Genomic DNA, 12,758 nt, shown 5'->3' with positions numbered 1-12,758 from the left:
CGCAGGAGGTGGCTCGCCAACAGTGACGTCACTTGCTCAAGCGCTGTGTCTGTTTTCAGCTTATACAGTATCTCCTGAACGATATAAAATAATGCAATGGGGTTTTCAGTACATTGATAATATTGAATCTTGGATTCAGTGAGTTAAGGAAATAAAAGTCCAAAAATAAGATGCCTGGGCCTTTAAGGAAAACAAACTTTAACAATCTTGAGACTTTGGAAATAACATATTCGTTGTGCATATTCCACTTTAGTCCTTGAAGTGTGATACTGCTTGAGTGGGGAATCAATGTACCTACATAGAACAACAGAGGAGGTCTGTGATTTTTAATAGGCTTACATGTTACAGATATATGTTTGGTTTTAGGAGGGTTTATAAACATTTCATTGTTGTGACACCATGTTTCTCAGGTCTTTTAGAAGAGCACTGGAATCTGTATTTCTTTTGGTCACATGGTACAATGTACAGTCATCTGCACATTGAACCATCTTTGAAGTAACATACCGAGGGAGGTGGTGGTGGTGGTGATTTTTGTTTTAAGAGGAAGTACAATGAGGTAATCATCCTCTCTGAACAAATTAGTAGAAAAGAAATTTGAATTATAAAACAAAATTATTTATTCAACAAAGGAATTTGGAAACGCAGTACAAAATAAAACAAAAAAGAATTATAGAATTAGGCCGAAAGGATTACTAACGTATCAAAAGGGAACGTACGTTCCCTAAGTAACAGTACACTTGTAATTTATATACCCTTCATATGTCCACTGTCGCACATAAAGCGGATGACGAGATCAGCAGTAGTCGCGTCATCGGCTAGTATGTGTTCAAGTGTTTCCTGCAGGCCAAGGCGCACTCTGTGAGGATGTGGGCCAAGGTGAAGTCGGCACCACAAAAACACACTGGGGGGTCTTCCCTCTTTAGGAGATAAGAGTGCGTGGATCGTAAAGGACCTATCCTCAGCCTGCACAATACTAGCATAAAGATGAATAGGGTTGGGCCCAGGACTGACCCCTGAATTACACCTGAGGTCATTGAATCACCGTCGGCCACCTCACCTGTGAATACAGTGCATTGAGTTTGGCCAGTGAGGAAGGAGTCCACCTACATTAGCAACAAACCCATGATCCCGTACAGCTGCAGCCAGTGATGGGGCATAGAGTTGAAAGTCTTCCTCCAGTCCAGACTTGCTGCTTTGATGACACAGTCCGGCTCACTTTCGAGGGAGACAGACCAGTCACTGACAAGCTTCATCAGAAGTATAGCACAGGACCATCCTGGTACGAACCCATGCTGCTCATCATTCATGAGGGAACTCTTCTTCAGATGTACGATAAATCGGGCATTGATTACTTTTTCGAGGATTTTGCATAGGATGGAGGTGATTATAATTGACCAATAGTTCTGAATGTTTTGCTTGTCACCATGTCTAAAGACTGGTACAGCATTGGCTGTCTTTCATGTTGGTGGTAATATACTGGAGGAAAGATTGTAAATAGCTGTAAGAGATGAAGCAAAAGCAACGCTGAGTTCTAAAGAATTTTAGCAGGAACAAAGTCTGGTCCTGTGGCACACTTTGGATTCAGGTTTCAAAGTAGCAACTCAATTTTGTAACAAGTCACTTGTACTTCCCTGAATGGGAGGAGTGGTTTCGTTTGCAGCAAGGGCCAGAGGGAAGATGTATTTGTGGATTCATTCATGTTGTCCTTGAATGAGATATTGACTGCTCTTGCTATGTTGGAGATACCTGAGATATTTGTCCCCTTGTGTTGGAAGCTACTGGGTGCAGTGTTGTCACATTTGCTGTGAATGTATTTCCAGAGCACTTTGGTGTTATTACTGTGACCCAGATTCCACAAGTATTTGTTGTAGCTGGAGAAAACCATGTTCTTAGTTCATAGTCCTTCATTCCTCTTTGACTGGAACTTCCCCTATTTTCTTCACTGGGTGGTTAGTTTTCCAACGTTGAAATAGCCTCTTTCGCTTTCTGATTTCCCATATCATGACCCGAGTGATCCATGGGGAGGATTTCTTATTGGAGGAATTTACAGTTGGGATGCTTCACACATTGCCACTCATTTTATCACTGAAGGGAGGAAACTGTTGTCGAAAATGCAAGACTTCACCAAAAGAAAACTGTTTACTCATTAGGAAGAGTAAAATAAACCCTAGGCTTTCAACTGTTGACCTAATCCAAGATTTAAGTCAGAGTGGGCAAAATGTTCATGTTACAACAGTTCAACATAGACTGTTGGAGGCAGAAAGAAGAGTACACAGACTAGGAGAGAAACAGCTTCTGATGGATGTTATGCTCAAAAAGCGATTGACATGGACTAAACTACACAAAGACTGGACTATGGAAGAATGGAAGAAAGTAGTATTTTCAAATTAAAGATTTTTCGAAGTTTGTGGTCCGTGAGTTCCTTATGTGCGTAAGGAAACATAAGAGAAAATGTCACTGGTCCATATTCAACAAGCATCCAAACATCCTCCAGAATTAATGATCTGGGGGTGCTTTACCTACAGGGTATATGCTGTATGATGAACAGTGTCCAGTACGTAGATATCCTTCGAAGGAGTGTAGTGCCTAAGTTACAAAAAATCTCTCCAGATCGTAAGAGTGTTTTTCAGCAAGATCTGGCACCATGATACACATCTAAAAAGGTCAACAAATTCTACATATGGTGTATATTTTTATTATAGACTGTTATGCCTTTCGGCCTCTGTGAATTTACTAACCGCTGCCAGAATCCTCTATTTGAAAATATACTGTGGCCTCATTTAGTTTTATACCTGTTATCTTTAAATTGTTAGAAACTGAGTCTAGCCATCATTGTCTTGGTCTCCCACTACTTCTCTTACCCACCATAACTGAATCCATTATTCTCCTAGGTAACCTATCCTCCCCATTCGCCTCACATGACCCACCACCGAAGCTGGCTGATGCATACATCTTCATCCATTAAGTTCATTCTTAACTTAGCCTTTATCTCCTCATATTGAGTACCCTCTTGCCACTGTTCCCACCTGTTTGTACCAGCAATAATTCTTGCTACTTTTATGTCTGTTACTTCCAACTTCTGAAAAAGATATCCTGAATCCACCCAACTTTCACTCCCATAAAGGAACGTTAGTCTGAAAACAGACTGGTGTAAAGATAGTTTTATCCAGGAGCTGACTTCCTTCTTACAGAATAATGTAGATCACAACTCTGAACTCATTGTCTTAGCTTTGCTGCTTCTTGATTCAGTCTCACTTGCCGTACCACCATCCTGGGAAAAAGCACATTCCAAATATTGTACTTAAAATTATTCACCTGCTCCAGCTTTGTATTCCCAACCTGACATTCAATTCTCTTAGGTTTCTTACCTACTGACTCACATATCATACTCATTGTACCTACAGTATTTTCAAGTTCCACACAATTTCAGCACAATTTGCCCCAGTAAGACCAAGTGGTTGGCATTGGCCAAACTGCCTATTACATTTCCACCCTCCATGCCACTTGCTACCTTTCATTAGATGATCCATGTAAATTATGAACAACAAAGATGAAAGATTACAGCCCTGTCTAACCCCAGTAACTCCCTTGAACCAAGAACTCATTCTATCAACAATTCTCACTGCAGCCCAATTGTCAACATAAATACCTTAGATTTTGTATAATAATCTACCCTTAATCTCATAGTATGGCTAACATTTTTTCTCTCTGAACTCTGTCGTATGCCTTCTCTAGATCTACGAAATATATATAATATAAATAAAAATATAAATATTCCTCTCGTAGCATTTTTCAAGTATCTGGCGCATACTGAAAATCTGATCCTGACAGGCCCTATGTGCTGGTTTTCATCCAACTTACTCACTCTCAACCATTGATATCAGCCTCCCTTCTAAGATGCCAGTAAACACCTTGACTAGTATATTGATCAATGAAATGAAATGGTGTATGGCTTTTAGTGCCAGGAGTGTCCGAGGACAAGTTTATTTCGCCAGATGCAGGTCTTTTGATTTGACACCCATAGGTGACCTGCACGCCTTGATGAGGATGAAATGATGATGAAGACATCCCCCATCCCCCATGCCAGGGAAATTAACCAATTATGGTTAAAATTCCCGACCCTGCCGGGAATCGAACCCGGGACCCCTGTGACCAAAGGCCAGCACGCTAACCATTTAGCCATGGAGCCAGACATATTGATCAATGAAATACCTTGATAGTTGTTGCAATCCTTCCTCCTTTGCTTATAGACAGGTGCAATTACTGCTTTCGCCGTATCTTACTAACCTCCCTGTCTTCCCATTATATTTAACCATTTCAGGCTTAATTTCATCTGTTCCTGCTGCTTTATGACTATGGAGTTTATTTACCATGCTTTCCGCTTCCTCAAGCATAATTTGAGCAACATCATTGTCCTCCCCATGAGCTCGGTTGTTTGTGATGTTACCTGAAAGATTTCCATTTATATTGAGAAGATTTTCAAAATATTCCTTCCAGATATCCAATGATTCCCTGGAATCTATTATGAGTTCACCTGATTTACCAAAAACGCTATTCATTTCCTTTTTCCCCTTTCTCATCATCATCATCATTTCCCTTTATCCAGCTGTATCTGGGTAGGGGCAAATATGGTTCCTCTCCACTTTCTGCGGTCTATCCACCACTCCTCCTCCAACACTGTGTCCCAGTCCAGGTATCCTTCTATAACATTGCATTGGATTGTGTCCTTCCATCTCAGTCATGGTCGTCCACGTCTCCTTCCTTGCATGCATTTCCATCACCTTTTTTTGGCATTCTTTCATCACTCATTCACTTTATGTGCCCAAACCATCTTAGTCGGCTCTTCTCTATTCTATCATTCATTTTTTCCACTCCAATTTTTTCCCAGATTTTCTCATTCCTTATTTTGTGTCTTCTGTTTTTCTGTATCATACTCCTCAAGAACTTCATTTCGGCTGCCTGTATTGACTCTCATCCTTCTTTGTCATTGTCCAAGTTTCTGCTCCGTAAGTTGTTATGGGTACGTAATACATCTTGTACATAGTTTTCTGTGCTTGCATTGACACATCTTTGCCCCAAAACATGTTTCTTTCACTATGATAGAAACAGCTCCCAGCTTGAATTCTCTTACTAATCTCAGCATCCAGTTGAGCATTCTCCATTAATACACACCCCAGGTATTTGAACGGCTCAACTACTTCCAGGGGCATGTCTCATAATGAAAATGGGCTCTATTGTTGACCTTCCACTTCTGAAACCAAACTGATTTTCCTGTATCTGATTTTCAACCCTCAACCTTATCCTACTTTCCAGTATCTTCTCCATTATCTTAGCAACATGGAATATCAGAGTAATTCCCCTGTAGTTCTTCAATACTTTCTTATCGCCTTTCTTGAAAATTGGGATGATTATTCCTTTTTGCCAATCCTCAGGGACCTCCTTATTCTTCCTGACAATCCTGAGAACTCAATATGTCTACTGCAGGCCTACAGCTCCAGCTCCCTTTATCATCTCCACTGAAATTTCATCTATTCCAGCAGTTTTTTAATTCTTCATCTTTCTTACTGCCATTTCAATTCCATTCATTGTAATTTCTTTATTCATTTCTTCATCAACTAATTGCCTTTCCTGGTGGTCCATTGAATGACTGTCATTAGTTATCATGTTCAGCAACTTCTGAAAATACTCTTTCCATCTGTTTCTTATTTCTTCTGGCTTTGTTAATATGATGCCACCTTCATCCTTCACAAATCTGGTGTTTACTTGATCTCTCTTTTTGTTTCTTAAAATACCATACAATAATTTCTTGCTGCCCTGCATATCATCTCTCAATTTCTTCCTCCACTACTTTCTTTGTCAAATTCTGTGCCTCCACATATTTTCTTCTACTTTCTTCAGTCTTAGATGTTTTCCATGGTTTCCATGCCATTTTCCTTCACTTTAATCTTTACCCTATCATTCCACCAATGTGTCTCTTTGTCTTTCACATTTCCTGATGTTCTACCACGTACCTTTCCTGCACATCCAACCAGTACTTCCTTAAATCTTTTCCATTCATCTTCAACGTTCCCCATCTCCGTCCTGGGTACCAAGGGTATTATTTCCCTTTGAAATTCTTCTTGTATGCTTTTCTCCTTCAGCTTCCTTACTTTAATTCTTTTCTCTCTTCTGAATGGGAGTTTTTCAATCTTTCCCACTTTCAATTTTCCTATCATAACTCTGTGATCTCCACCAAAGGCTTCTTCAGGCATAGCTGTAACATCTAAAAGGTTCTTCCGGTGTTCTTTCTCTATGATTATATAATCAATCATGGTCTTAGTTCGTCTGTCTCCCCAACCATACCTTGTAATCTTCTGACTGTTCTTTTTCCTAAACCAGGTGTTTCCAACAATCATTCGGTTCGTCATGCAAAAATCCACTAACAACTCACCTTCTGGATTTACATTTCCATATCCAAAGGGCCCTACAACATCTTCCTTTCCTTGTCTTTCCGTTCCAACCTGTGCATTTAGATCTCCCATCAATAGCATTTCCATATCTTCTATCTGTGTCTCCACTTCCTCTAAAAAGTCCTCTAGATGTTATCTATGCAACCCGTTTGTGGGGAATACAACTGAAATAGATCTTTCATGCCATTTTCAAACTGGAGTCTCATCACCATTATCTTATCGCTGACACATTTTGTATATTCCACATATTCTTGGATTTCTTTTCTAAGTATGATGGCCACTCCATTTTTTGCCTCAGATCCTTTGCTGTAATACAGCCTGTATTCTTCTATCAGAGTAATCTCTCCCGTATCCCTCTTCTTTGTCTCACGCAGTCCAAGTATGGCTTCTTTCATGAAGTCAACCAGTTCTTCTGTCTTTCCCATCAGTGTCAGCACATTTGCTGTTGCAATCTTGATGTAGTTAGGTGCTGGTTGCCCACTTCTCAAAGTTCCCCAAACACCTGAAGAGCTGCACGTTGCTTTAAGCAGGGGACACCCTAAACTTTTCCGAGGCACCATATCTGCTTTATCCATATAGGCTATTGTTACAACGGGCTTGCCACACCCAAAGGCATTTTATACCTACTGCCAGGTTCAAAATTAGGCTGCCCCTAACATGGAGACAGACGCCTTTCGTAGCTGCTCCTCTGGAGTAGAGACGCTACGGGTTTGCCCCTTCTGCCATCTCTACCGAAGTTCCCTTCTCTAAGATTCTTTAATAGTGTCCAGAAAGGTTTCCCTGCCGCTTAACCTAGCCTTTCCAGGTTATTACTGAAATACCCAGATTCTCAGGACCACGTACTAGACCATGATTCATGGACTAGGATGTGACTATACTAACTCACACCATGAACTATTTTCTCTGAAGTCAAAAACACTGAAGTGCTCCCTTGGCATGGCAACTTCCTCAATATCAAGCCCATACACACATGTTCCATACTTTCCACCTTAAATTCACACACTTCCAAACACACTATGCACATTACTAATTTTTTGTCATTTACAGACAGCCATGGCTCAGTCTTTTGCTAGTTTTGCAAACGTGATAAACCAACACAGTTTCCCCTATTATTTCATCCTTACTGTTATTCTCTTTCACACTTTAGAGACTTCTCACAGTTTTCGATCCTCAAAAATTCACAAATTTCTCTTTTTTAACACTGTCATTATCGTTTTGTTTCATAGATTCAGCATCTATTTTAACTCTTTCAGCACCATTGCTAGTATCTGTCTGTCACTATTTGTACACACTTCTAGCAGTTCACTATTCTTGAAGAATGACAAAATTTTACTTTGTTTTTGAGACATACTGGAATTTCATAGTTCACGCACACAGGCCTAGACATACTCAAACTAATGGAAGAGCTTGCTGTTGACAGTTACACAGACATCTGGCAATGTTCGGGTGGACTTTGATGATCGACTCTGCCTCCAACTCGTGCTAGTGCTGCAAGCAGCAACAAGCTTTATAAATACATTTTAATGTATACTGTATAATGTATACTATCTTTGTATGGCTCCACATATTTAACCAGTGAGTGGGAAATAAGCATCCCTGGTTGGGATGGGTCATTTAAAATCAGAGGATGGGATTGTTCAATTCAGATGGGGAGGTGGGGGGTTGTCAGAATCCCCATGCCCCCTGCAAATCACACACTGGATCAAGACCAATATAAGAAGAAGGAACCTGGAATGGAACAGAATTTCAGAAGAATAGTGTGGAAGGAAAGGCGAAAATGGAAAAGTACCATAATTGCCCCAACCTGACTGGAGATGGTTAAGGGTATATAATGATGTTGACCACCAGACAACACTAGTTTGACATTAACTTTGAAAAACTCTGTACAAACAGTATGTCTATTAGCCAGAACCATGAATACACACCACTACCTATTGTAGAAAGCACGGAACTTTTATTCTGTTTGGGGCATATAAGAGGCTACCTAGTAAATTTCCTTCACATTTCTTAAATAATGACTTATTTCTGAACCAATAAATACCAATATTATCCATACCATCCAGTGGATAAATTGATACTTTTTTGAATAAAATTTAAGGAAAGTATAAAATAATACAATTATTTTTTGGGTTTTAAGAAATATTTAACTCCAACAATAGTACTTGTACTACTGTTTATTTTAAATAAATTTTCATAGTTACTAATATGCAAGAAATATCCATATACTGCCTACTTATAACACATGTTAGTTCTCAGCTTTGTAGCTTTTACATTTTTCATTTGACATACTGTACATACAGGAAGTTGATGCTTTAATAAATCATATTTCCCTCTATCTCATACGGTGCATTCAGTCTTGAAAGGAAAATATATTTTGTGTGAGAGTTGGACATGTGCAAAAAATATATATATATGTAATAGAATAAGTATGGGAAGATGACTTGCTCAATGATATAAACAGATTTCTTTTTTAATTACTATACATAAAACTGCATCATTTAATTAGTAATATTGCCTGCAGTCAGGGGCGGTGCGTGGTATTGTTGCAATGTTGCACAACTCCCAATAATTTTACACTTCATTTGTCTTTATTTCTTCTAATTTTTTAGTTTAGTAAACCTAACATATATCTTAAAATTTGGTAAAATAAACCATCTTTTGTCTTTCGATATACTAATGCTTCATAATGGACCAATAAACACCTCAGGGGGTTTGTTTTCCTGCGGCAACTCCCAAGCGATAAGCCTCAGCCTGTATATAGTATCAAATAGTACGCTCGTTAGCATGGGCCCTTGGGTGTTGCATAGGACCAGCAAACCCCCTATTGAGTAACAACTCCAAAAGTACCCGTTAAATTGCACCACTCTTTGGAGATGACTTCATGCCTGCTTTCTACCCTCTCACAATGGTAATTTCTTTTCCACGCTACTAGGGTAGCCATACCGGTCCACCCAAAATTTTATCAACATTTCTCATCAATGAAAAATTGAAGGGTAAATTTTCAATTCAAGAGAGGTAAGAATAAGTGTAGTTATACTGTATAATTAGCCTCTTATTTCCTGTGTTTTAATTGCCAGATATATTTCAGTTTTAAGAGGAATGTAGTTCATTACTTAACAACAATAAAGTTTTTGGTTATTTCAGTAAGCTTCTCATATAAAAATGTGACATTGAAAAATTAGGTGCAACACCCAGCTTCAAATACCACCAGCCGCCACTGCATGCAATGCATCTATTATTTGATTATAACTGTTCTATCAACTAAAAGAGGTGAGTTGTTTTATCAGAGAAAATATTTTAATGCCACCTGTTGTGTGAAATGTAAACAATATTGTTCAAAATTGAACAAGAGAAGACATCCCTACTCTCCCAAAGTTACAGACTTTCTTTGACGAACACTCATCTTCAGAAATATATCTTTCTGTACCAGTATTTATAGCAGTAGCTCATGAGTTTTTTTTTTTTTTTTTCAGTAATGATCTCCTCTCTTAAAATTATAAATCATCACCTGTACTCTTTGCAAGGAAGTAAACAATAAAAGTTAGTCTCATGCTGATAACCACACAGCTTCAAAATTATAGTATCAAGATTTTAAAAATAAATAATTGTTCCAATGAACTGAGTAGGAGGCCGATTCTTTGGCAACCCCTTGTTAAAGTGGCTATCAGTATAGTTATATGTACAGGATGCCTTAAAAACAATGTAATCAAAACCTCTTTCTGATAAAATTCATTGCATTTCTGTTACAGATCTAAGGAGTTAATCATGCACAGTACACCATCGTGGAACATGCCTGAGCTGTAGAACCTTATTTTCGCAGCTGTGGTGCTGGAAGGAATAATGGACCATCACTGCAGATTGTGTTGTCTGCTTTTGAGGAGATGTTTCATATACTCCTATTACCACACAGAACAATTCTTCAATGGGTGGAAATGTTTAGGAGTACAGTTAATGTCAGTAATCATAATGAAGGAAGATCTGGAAGGTCAAGACCCACAAGATTTAATGACAATATAGGATGGGTGATGAAAGAAGTCCTTAGTCCTCCAAAGAAAAGCAAATTTTGCATATCAAGAGAGCTTGTTATAGTTCTCTCTAGTGTGCAGTGCATGATTGCAGAAATTGGAGCGCAATCATATCGATTGCAGGAATTCCATGAGCTGAAGGAAGTAGACTTCAAAGCACACATGCTTTATTGTACACATGTTCTGACATATGTATATGAAGATCCTCATTATCTCAGAAATTGGTGGGGGTCTGATGGAATGTTGTGCTATTCACCGGACATGTCAGTAAGCAAAATTGCTGTTTCATTAGTTGGGAATGGCCAGATGAATATGAACAGAGACCTTTTATATTTGGAAAAAAGCTTCAATATGGGCTGCTGTGTCCAGCCAAGGTATTATTGGGCCATATTTCGTTGAAGATGACCCTGGCAACACCACCACTGTCACTACACAGGTGTACAGAGAAAACGTTATTCCATGTTTCCAAGCAGATTTGGCAATATTTTGTGAATTACACAATCTTGACATGTACAAGCAAGTGTCTCAATCGGGATACTGCCCATACCTGCTGAGAGAATGGATGCCTATTGCAAGAGATGTTTCCCAGTTGGTTAAATTCAAGAGGCACAGATTTTCCGTCCTGCACAAAGTCTTGATCTATCAGTGCATAATGCATATTTTTGTGGGGATTACTGAAAGAGCAGTGCTTCAGACCTACTCCAAGTAGTTTTCCACATCTTTGGGAGAACATCGAGACAGTTCTGCAGAATATCAGCGGGGAGCAGTGTGAAGTTATGGTTACGAGGCTTACCAAGCATATGGAGTTCGTCAAAAACAGTGGTAAAAGACACATTGTACACATTGTTGTTTGGTAAGGGATGTGCTAAATGTTCATTGTTAATTGTGGTAACAAAACTGCATTGAACTAATGATATAATTAGAAAGTGATTTTGGTTACTTTTTTGGGAACACACTTATATAATTTCATTTGTTGACATGATATAGGCTTTTTGGGCTTATGGCTTACCATACAGCATCTGGTGATGAATGAACGTACCACTTACACTTCTATTATTAACTATTATTAACTTTTATTCGTGGTGAAGTCTTCCTCGTGAACAGTCAAAATTTTCTTCTGAAGACGCAGAGCAAAGTTCTCTGCAAAACGTAAAGAATATCACCTTATTTTCTTGACATGGCATAAGCCCAAAAAGCCTGTATCATGTCTACAAGTACAGGCCAGGAAATCATCAATGGTAACAAATTTCATTTGTTATTAAATTACAATACCAATTTCTCCCTTACATGATTTCTTAGTTATAAAAAAATATCTAATGTAACATGCTTTTATGCTGTCAAGAAAGAATTTTTGTTAGCATACCCAGAAGTCCAGGAGTGACATGTCCTTGGAGTAGATGTTGTGGCTCATCACGTTTCCCTGGTTCACCTCGCCAACCAATAAGTAACAGCATAGGAATGGAGTACACTTCATGTGCCGCCAGTGATACGAGTGGATTCACTGTATTACCCAGCCCTGAATTCTAGGACATGTAATTAAAATTTTAATGCAATAATAAAACTGAATTATATAAATAGGTTAGATACTTTATGGTGGAGGTACTTCTCTTCTGTGGTCTCTTTTCTTGTTTATGACTTATTTTCCATCTTGCCTGATTACTGCTTCTCTCAACTACAATGATTCTTATCAGTTCTCATTGAGAATTGTTTGATTATAAACATTGTGGTACTTTATAACCCCAGAAAGTATATTGGAATAAGAAGCACATTACTAATTAGACCAACTTGAAGATATTGTACAGTAAGTATCAACTCTTTTGGGAGGTTCATTTCACATATTAAATTTTATTCTCTTGTCTCCATCTTCAGCCTCTTTTTGTACTAATTTGTTCCTTGCCTCCACAGTACTATTACAGTCCTAAGAGATGATAAAAAGATGAAAAGATGGGAAGAACAGTGAAATCTATTGGTGAATTCTTGTACCATCATGAGTTCTGTGTGCCAACCTTCATTATATCAGCCACCACAATTGTGTTGTTAAATGACAAAAAATATTCTAACCTATCCTCAGTCATCATTTCATAACCACCAAATTGTAATCAGAGCAAGCACACCCCTGCTCATGGGAAGGTTTTGCATTCCAATGTGTATTGTAGTGTTTGAATTTCTAGCTGACCATTAATCTACTTGATACATTTTGTTGTCCTCAGGTCCCATCCATGAATTCAACTGCCTTCCACAGCATTTTGAAACAAGTGTATGTGAGTCCCTACTTTCAAAATCT

The 12,758-nt window shown here is 38.6% G+C and overlaps 1 protein-coding gene across 6 annotated transcripts in view; it reads right to left on the bottom strand.

The window, feature by feature from the left end:
- The window catches only part of LOC136866376 (phosphonopyruvate decarboxylase), an 83,582-nt gene that overhangs the window by 37,855 nt on the left and 32,969 nt on the right, over window positions 1-12,758 (bottom strand). For all 6 annotated transcript variants that reach the window (XM_067143269.2, XM_067143268.2, XM_067143271.2 and 3 more), the window contains one exon: window positions 11,838-11,997. In XM_067143269.2, coding sequence (XP_066999370.2) covers window positions 11,838-11,997 — 160 coding nt within the window. The remainder of the gene's footprint in view (window positions 1-11,837; window positions 11,998-12,758) is intronic.

Source organism: Anabrus simplex, chromosome 3 (assembly GCF_040414725.1).
Source record: "Anabrus simplex isolate iqAnaSimp1 chromosome 3, ASM4041472v1, whole genome shotgun sequence".
In the NCBI taxonomy this organism is placed as follows: Eukaryota; Metazoa; Arthropoda; class Insecta; order Orthoptera; family Tettigoniidae; genus Anabrus; species Anabrus simplex.
This window is presented reverse-complemented; position numbering and strand designations above follow the sequence as displayed.